Source organism: Lepidochelys kempii, chromosome 25 (assembly GCF_965140265.1).
Source record: "Lepidochelys kempii isolate rLepKem1 chromosome 25, rLepKem1.hap2, whole genome shotgun sequence".
Taxonomy (NCBI): Eukaryota; Metazoa; Chordata; order Testudines; family Cheloniidae; genus Lepidochelys; species Lepidochelys kempii.
Window position 1 is genome coordinate 10,633,415 of NC_133280.1, and position 8,879 is coordinate 10,642,293.

Below are 8,879 nucleotides of genomic sequence, written 5' to 3' on the forward strand. Positions count from 1 at the left end.
AAATGTTTTGTAAGATGGAAGGTAGGATAGTACTTTTTAAAAATTGCTATAGCTGACTACGTTTTGGTCATCATATTAAACAGAGTTACAGTGCATAATTTTGGGTGATGAAATGCTGCTGGAGTTCTGTCAAGACTTTGTGGCACTGATCATTTGAAAAATGGAGGTATTACATGCACGTATGTGAAATAGTCACAGTTACACAGCTACCTATGTTCTTATTAGCCTTGATGTCGATCAGGTCCATTTTTAGGGGGAAAGCTTAGAAACAAGCACTGTTCGCTATATATGTTAGGATACTTCAAGTGAATGTAATTAGAAATAGGATGTGTAATCAAAAAATGTCACACTGGACGTTTACATCACCCTAGTTATGTAGTAAATGCTGGGTAGAATGAGAAAACAGGGTTTTGTTTTTCTGTTTCGACTTCTCTTATGTCTCCATGCCTGATATATTTGTGAATATGCGGGGTGGGTAATTTAATCAAATATAACTTAGTAGTAAACTAAACAGTAAGTAAAATTTAACCATAACTAGTCAGTAGAAATCTGATGGAAACTGCCAAAATTACAAAACTTATAGATATCTTGTTTATGGATTTGGTTTCTTTCTGTTATAACAGTCATTATTGAATGGTTCAGGTTATGCTGACAAGTGCATTTCATATTTAGTATCTATTGGTTTTAGAAATTGAAACAGTTGTATAAAAATGTATTCACTATGTACCTGATCACTTTGATATCAAGTAGCATCTAAAAGTCTTACAAGGGATCTGCCCCTGGTGTTACTCAGTTTAAGTAGAAAAGATAAAATAAAAATGTTACTTTACTTTATGGGTACAAATTGCAGAGTATTCAAAAGTCACTACTGTCAAACAGCATTTTGAAAAGGAGTTAATGTTAAAAATGTTCACATTGCAAGGACTTCTACCATTGAAAGTCAAAGCTCCCATTATATTATGTAATCTCCTTTTGTTGTGGTTTGTGTAGGAAGTAAGGGAGCAGAAAGGATAGTAGTAATGGACAAATCCAAAGGAGAACCTGTTATTAGCGTGAAAACTTCAACTACATCAAAAGAGAGAGTAAGTTTAATTTTTCTGGGTTCAAAATTCCCATTAGTCAAATAGCTTTTAAATGGCTGACATCACAAAACCTGCAGCACTACACTCAAGCTAAGACATATTTCTTTTGTGTGTTTTGTCTGCGCTTATAAAAGGAATAAATATGTTTAAAAAAATTCATGCAGAGACTAAGCTCTCAGACACACCATTTGTGAAAGGAAGGGATGTTATGAGTATTGTTTGATTGGTTATCATAATTGTGTTCTTATAAATGCACTCCAGTAAGCCTTTATCAACTTTTATATTAACTATAGAGCCTTAAGAGCCAGGACCGCAAATCAGAGAGCAAAGAGCGACAAGGTATTGTGCCATTCGACAAAATCAAAGCACAGCGAAAAATTAGAGAGGCGGAACAACGCCGGTAAGTTCAATGGCAAAGTTGTGTGGAATTTTTTTTTCTTTTTAGAACTTTGGTGACTGTCTTCTCACTAAAGCTATTTAAAGGGGACATAGTCCCTTTATGGTTGGTATTTGAAGTTTAGTTTTTTTATTCAGTTAAGTAAGCATTGTCTATGTAGATGCCCACTGTCAGGTCACACATCGGGAGGCCACAAGCCCCAGAAGAGACTGCAGAGCACTGATTGTTGAGGTTATTCATATACCCTCTTTGGATCTGAACATGCAGTGTGAAGTTATATGTGAAAACATAGCTCAAATTGTCCTCCTCTGCCTTTTCTATTTTGTACATAGGTTTAATTAATGTTAAGTATTCTCTGCTGCTTGGCAAGAAAAAGGAAAATCCCCCAAAACAATTCCATCCCACCCAATTCAGTGCTTTCAGGAAAATGCCTGAGGGGAAGAAGGAAGATTGTCTCAGAATCAGGGACAGATTTCCATCCAGACTCATTCCATCGGGCAGGGTGAATCTTAACTCCCTTTTAGGTGACTCACCTTGTCAGACCATTCAAAGTTTACATGTAATTTGAAATTTAAAAAAAAGCTGGTTACACATGTATGCAAAGAGTGGGCTTAAATTGCAGCAAAGGTGGTTTAGGTTGGACATTAGGAAAAACTTCCTAACTGTCCGGGTGGTTATGCACTGGAATAAATTGCCAAGGAAGGTTGTGGAATCTCCAACATTAGAGATTTTTAAGAGCAGGTTAGACAAACACCTGTCAAGAATGGTCTAGATAATACCTAGTCCTGCCATGAGTGCAGGGGACTGTACTACATGACCTCTTGAGGGTCCCTTCCAGTCCTATGATTTTATGTATAGAAATATAAATAATGGTTTACTATCCGTGCCTCAAAGCTACATTCTCTGTGTCCTTTCAGCTCAGAGAGGGACCCTAGTGCAGATGCTTATTTTTTTCTGATACTCCTTTCATAGTGTTCTGTAAAAGGATAAAGGTAGTACTGTGTCCACATTCTAAATTCCTTGGCCTTTACTCATCTTAATCAGTGCATCCATTTCCCATCCTTTGCAAAATTTCACAGCTTATCTAGGGAAAGCTAAATCTGGGTAGGGTTTTAAAAAAAAACCAAAAACCCTTTCATAAGACTTCAACATGGTTTTTAGTATTTTTTTGGACAAGTCCAGAGAATCTGTATCTGTTTGTAGATCTAAATGGATTAGACCCTGTATTCAGTTTTCAGCCCTCTTAATAGTGGATATTCTGAGGTAATTCTTCTTCGGAAGAGAGAGGTTACTCACCCACCTGTAAGTGGAGTTCTTAGCCTTAGCAGATTCACGCTAACCCACCCTCCCTTCTTGCTTCTTCATAGTCCTTGGATGATATTTTGAGTAATAGGAATGAATTTAGGGCATTTAGTATCATGGTCCCTTGGCCTTGCACCTAGTGTTCAGATCTGTGAGGATGTGCGTGCTTCTGCAGAGGTGATATAATTGAACTCCAGTTACAGGTGAGCAGCCATCCTCAGTGCTAAATACCCCATAGCCTGGTTAGAGGGAACCCCCAACACAAATCTAGGATTATTGCAGTTTCTATTTTTGCTTTGTAGTTCATTGTCAGCATTGAAGGGTTAAATCTTTAAGCCTTTTACCTTGTTATTTATATAGCACCCGTGAGCGTCGGGAGAGACAGCAGCATTTGCAAACCATACGGGAACGAGAAGAAAGAGACAGGCTTGAGATAGCTCGAGAGCGCCTACAAATTGAACGAGAGCGCCTTGAGCGAGAGCGGATGGAAAGAGAGCGCCTGGAGAGAGAGCGAATGCACATAGAACATGAAAGGAGACGAGAACAGGATCGCATACAGCGGGAGAGAGAAGAGCTGCGTCGTCAGCACGAGCAACTTCGCTATGAGCAGGAACGGCGATCGGCATTGAGAAGACCATATGACATAGATGGGAGGTAAAAACTACAAATACAGTGAGTTAATGATTTCCCGTTTGATGCAAGTAGAAAAGCTAGCAGTCCTTAGATTCTCTCTGGAAGTTCCAAACCACGGAGAGAACTACGTAGGCGGACAGTCATTGATGGGCTTTTGTGTCAAATGCTCCACTAGATTAATAGTGACAAGCACATTTTTGCATGTAAACAGTTCAATCAGTAATCATTCTTAAACACATTAAACTCTTCATAGAGTTACCCATACCAGTTCTCTCTGAATTGAAAAAACTCAAAATATAGTAAATTTCCCTACAGGTGGATTAGAAGATCCATGTAATTGCAAAAAACCTAGTCTGTCTTTCTCCCTGTGTTGCTGATCAGAATCTCGTTTTGACTGGAGTTAAAGCAGTCTGTTTTATAAGCCCTCAGGGAAAAGTTGACTGAGGGATTGTGTGTGGCACGCTGGAATGTAAAGCTACCTTGTGCTAGCCTGTCATGTACTAACTGTCTCTGTGGACCCTGCTGCTGCCCATGAAAAGTTTCGTGGTGTACTGAAGAGGGGTAGATCAAAGCGCAGTAGGGAACTTTTAGTGCACAGCATCAGAGTCTACACAGTTAGTGCGTGGCAGGCTAGCACAAGGTAGATTTACATCCCAGCGTGCCCTGCACTAATAGTTCATATAGACAGGCCTTGTGACAGATGGACAAATTACTGTAGAAAATCCTAAAACAAATGCAGATAGAAGACAATATTTCTTCTCTTGTTTCAGCACATGCACAATAAGGTAAAGATTGATATAGGTTAACTCAAAGCAGTCTTTTTTCTGAAACTCAAAGACACCATTTTGGCAGATCAGATTTTAATAATCAAATCTAAATAATTATTGACTGTTCAGATTAACCCACAGAATAGAAATTGAATAATGTATTTCCTTAATTTAGATTCAAAGAAACATGGACCAAACATGGATGGAACTGATTAACAGTGTAATTCAGATAATTTTGGTAATTCTGTGTAACTCATAACTTGTACTGCCTTAGTTCTGCTGTATTCCTTTCTCATGTGTCACTTTTTTCCTCTTCTGTAAGAAAATACCTTATCCTATCAATTATGCTTACCTTTAAAAAAAGGTAATAACTAAATGAGACTAGATATGAAGAGAACAAAAGAGAAAGATAATTCTGTCTGGACTACAATGTTGTATTAAATCTGAACTTTCTTGTAGGCGAGATGACTCCTATTGGCCAGAGGCAAAGCGAATGGCGATGGATGACAGATACCATTCTGATTTTAGCCGCCAAGATCGCTTCCATGATTATGACCACAGGGATCGTGGCCGATACCAAGACCATTCTATGGACAGGTTAGTGATTTGTTTTTCTGCATTGCCTGAAATCAGGTAACAGCAATAGAATATTTAGTATGACATTTTTCTCTATTTATTTGATAAATGCTGCTTTTTTTTAAAAAAAAAAAAAAAAGACATCAGAGCTTGTCTATTCTTGTTCCATGCTGAAGTTTGTAATTGTCTGTGGGGTTTACTTTTGAAACCTGTGTAACCAGAAGAAACCTTACAAAACAAGGTGTTTGAATGTACTGTGTCATCAACTAAAAGCTTCCAGCAGATTTGTTCAAAATGTGGGAAATAGCATTACAAGCAGAACTGATTGCAATAGGACTCATAAAGTCCTTGAAATAGCACTGTGAGCACCCAGTGCCTTTTTCCCATGACTAATTGGTTTCTTTCGTATTTATATATTCCCAGTGTTGCAAGTCAGAAAGTTGCCAAATGTTTTAAAAGCTCACACTAACATGTAGACAAGATAAAAGTCTTTATACAGTGAATATTCTATTTACCTTCTTACGTTGGGACTGACTAGGTTTTTAAACTGGCCAGAATGTTTCCCAGTTTCCATATGTGCAAGTGAAATTTGATAGTTTGTAAAGATTGAGAATCTGCAATTCCAGCAGAAACCTGTGCTCAGCACCTGTGAAAATACAGCCCTAAATACTTCATGTAAATTAGTTTTATGATGTCATCGCAAGATTCTGATTCGAATTGCTCCTTTTCAGGAGAGAGGGATCAAGAACAGCGATGGGAGATCGCGATGGGCAGGTGAGTTGTATGTGGATATGGACCTAGAGTAGCTTAATTTTTATAAACTGATTTCCTATACTGAGTGTCAGATTAATATATAATGAACTAGTGTAAGAGATGCAGATAAGGAAAGGAAAACCTATGCATTATAAATCTTAATTTCTTTTTAAATAGGTAAAAATGAAAACACTTGAGTAATCTGATCACTTGTTCTATTTACTGGTACACAAATACATCAGAGGTAATTCCTCTGGCATGACAAACCCAACTAGTGAGTGTCTCAGTATGGTAAAAAGAAAAGGAGGACTTGTGGCACCTTAGAGAGAGGTGCCACAAGTCCTCCTTTTCTTTTTGCGGATACAGACTAACATGGCTGCTACTCTGAAAGCAGTATGGTAAAGTGTACCAAAAGTGTGCGTAGAAAATGCAAAGACACAACAGAGGTAAAGGTGAGTAAGGAAGTCATTGGAAGAATTTAATTCCACAGAGTAACTTTCAGATTAAACTAGGCCAAAATGGAATTAGCGAAAAAGTTTTGAAGTTGTTCAGAGGAAAATTTTTGCTCCAGTGGTGACACTCCTGGATGGGCTTTCTGAAATCTTGGGATCCTAACGTGCTCTCTACTGATGGATAGGTTATTGAATTGGGTAAATTCTATTGATCAGCTCTTACCAAGTTGAGGATCAGGTTACAGCATTCCAATGTGTACCTTCACCTTTCAGCATTATGGAGATGAGCGCCATGGAGGACCAGATCGTCATTCACGAGACTCACGGGACAGTTGGGGTGGCTATGGGTCTGACAGAAGAATGAGTGAAGGGAGAGGGATACCTCCACAGTCTCGGTTAGTATGGGGAAACGAGGACAGTCTTTTACCAGCACTTGCAATGGTCATGCTTCTTTGAAACTTCAAATGAACTTTTTGAAGGGTGATAGTAGGGAAGCAGTTTTACCAGAGTAAATCCTCTCCAAATAGTTTTACTGAGGGTCTCCTCTCTCCTGGCTGTGCAGTGGATTTACACATGTAGTGCCCCTGTGCATCATGGAGCTCTGTAGTAAAGAGTTGCTGTGGTTTGCCTGTATTCACAGTTCTCTTGTAAGGCTTCCTCTTCTAAGGGTCAAATTTGATTGACCCTGGTGCTCCTGAAATTCTTTGAAGAGGGAGTAACTTGTAGCTAGTGGACTGAATTTGAGACTGTTAAATGGAAGAGAAGCCAGAATCTTAATGGAAAACCCAATATGGGACAAACTTGGAATCCCAGACTGTTCTTGTTTAACCATCATGCCAGTCTTAGCATGAATTAAAATTTTCCAACTGTATAGTGGGGAGCACTCACAGGTATTCAGTGAAATTACTTCTCCTTTTATCACAGTATTAAGATTTACGGTTTGTTACTTCTGTGTCTATACACATTTGTCAGTTCCACAGTGGGGTTTTACCTCTGATTTTCAGTTGAAGTGGCAGGGACCAGCCTGGAATTTAGCGCCCTTCAGGAAAACAACCCAGTAAAAGTGTTTCCAAAGCTGAACATTTTGTTAACTTTAAAATTAGATACTATTTCCCCTGAATAAGCCACTATACAGAACATGACAACATACATTGTTCTCAGATTGAATTTTGATTAGTGGGTTGGTCAGAGTGGCCAGCCTGGATACTCGGGGAAGAAGTCATTGGGCATCAAATATACCCTGTTGCAGAAATAGAATTAAGGAACTCCTATTTCCTCATTTGTTACGTTAGGTGGATTGTTCAGCAACTTTATTACTGAGATATGGTTAAACCAGCTGAACACTGTAGATTCAGGTTTGGTAAGCTTGTATCTTGGTAAAGGATACTAATATATTTATGAATGAGATGTTACGTTTGGCTTCACTGCGTGCTATGAAACTGGTAAGAAACATACCTAAAGATTTTTCTTTCTTTCTTTCTTTCCAGTGACGGACGTGATTGGGGAGATCATGGTCGAAAGTTTGAAGGACATAAAGATCGTTCGTGGCAGGGCAGTGCAGATGGGGGAATGATGGGACGGGATCATGAGAGATGGCAAGGTAAACATAGAGCATTCTTAGCATAAAGAAAGCAAAACTGGAATAGGGGGAATGATGAAGGGAATGTTTGAACATTCTTTTTAATTCTAGGTGGTGGTAGAGGCAGACCAGGCCATGCAGTGCATCGGGGAGGCCTGTCAGGGTAAGCAGCTTTATCAAGGATAATTGGGGTTTGTACCTTTTATTCCTGTTCTCTTCCCTTTGTAACAGTCATTCCTGTGCATGTTTAAATTATTCAGCGGAATCTTTTGAGAGAGAACAAAAGTAATTTGGAGTTATGCAAAGTAAAATAATTCAAGAATGTTTGTGATTTGTCCTTGATATAATATCCGTGAGTAATGAATATTCCCATGATTATATCTGGTGCATCTTACTGAACGAAAATCATACAAGAAATGCAAATGGCACTAATTGTATCCATTTGATAATCAAAGTTGCAGTGAAAACTTAAACACTTTGAAGATAAATTAATGTGTGACTCTCTTTGTAGGCGTGGAGGCTTCATGCAGAGTGGCAACCAAGGCCAGATAATGCATGGCGGAGGGATTCAAGGGGAAGGATTTGCAGGCCAGGAGAGAGCAACCAGACCCAATGACCCCCGTTTCAACCGTCGCTACTGAATGTTTTAATTTTTTAATGTGAGATGGCAACAGAGGTGAATTCTCTATTACCCTGGGTTACCATTAACTGTAACTGATGGGTTACCCTACATGTGTAATTTTTTAAGCTGCTGCCACATTATATAGCTCACTACAATGTGAATTCCTTTGTTTTTGTAATGTGTTGTTCATACCCCATTTAAAATGTTTGTCGATGAAGCATTCCATTTTCCATAAATAAAACCAGTTTACAGTTAACTGTCTTCTGTCCCAATGACACTGCAGACGCCAGAGTTAGAATTTGACCAGGATGTTGAAACTGACCAGGAGGTCCCAAAAGGGACTGCAACTTTAAAAGGAGGATTCTCTCACCAGCCATTTTAGGAAGAGAGAAACAGGCTAAATGGAGAAGAAAGAGAGGAGGGTCAAGGGACACAGAAAAGACACTGACCAAATCCCATAAGGCTCTTGGAGTGATGAGGAAACAGGCAGAGATTTGTGTCCGGTGTTCGTTTTTCCACTAGGTCTCTCGAAGTTCCCTTGTGAATAATTATACTGGAATTAACTCACTTTTATTCTGGAATCATGTGTGTCCATACAGGGAACATTGGGAGTGGTGCCCCCAAGCAAGGCAGAGGACCATTATTCTTATGGGTTAGTCTACACTTAAAAGTTAGCTACGTAGGTCAAAGGAGTGAACAAAACACACCGTGACTGA

The 8,879-nt window shown here is 39.0% G+C and overlaps 1 protein-coding gene across 1 annotated transcript in view; it reads left to right on the forward strand.

The window, feature by feature from the left end:
- Positions 1-8,419, forward strand: part of LOC140903099 (scaffold attachment factor B1-like) — a 33,141-nt gene extending 24,722 nt beyond the window's left edge. The window contains 9 exon segments of the mRNA XM_073323855.1: positions 991-1,082; positions 1,376-1,482; positions 3,142-3,435; positions 4,641-4,778; positions 5,489-5,531; positions 6,236-6,357; positions 7,450-7,562; positions 7,653-7,704; positions 8,053-8,419. Of these exon segments, the coding sequence (XP_073179956.1) occupies positions 991-1,082; positions 1,376-1,482; positions 3,142-3,435; positions 4,641-4,778; positions 5,489-5,531; positions 6,236-6,357; positions 7,450-7,562; positions 7,653-7,704; positions 8,053-8,182 (1,091 nt within the window). The 3' untranslated portion in view covers positions 8,183-8,419.
- The last annotated feature ends 460 nt before the right edge of the window (positions 8,420-8,879 follow it).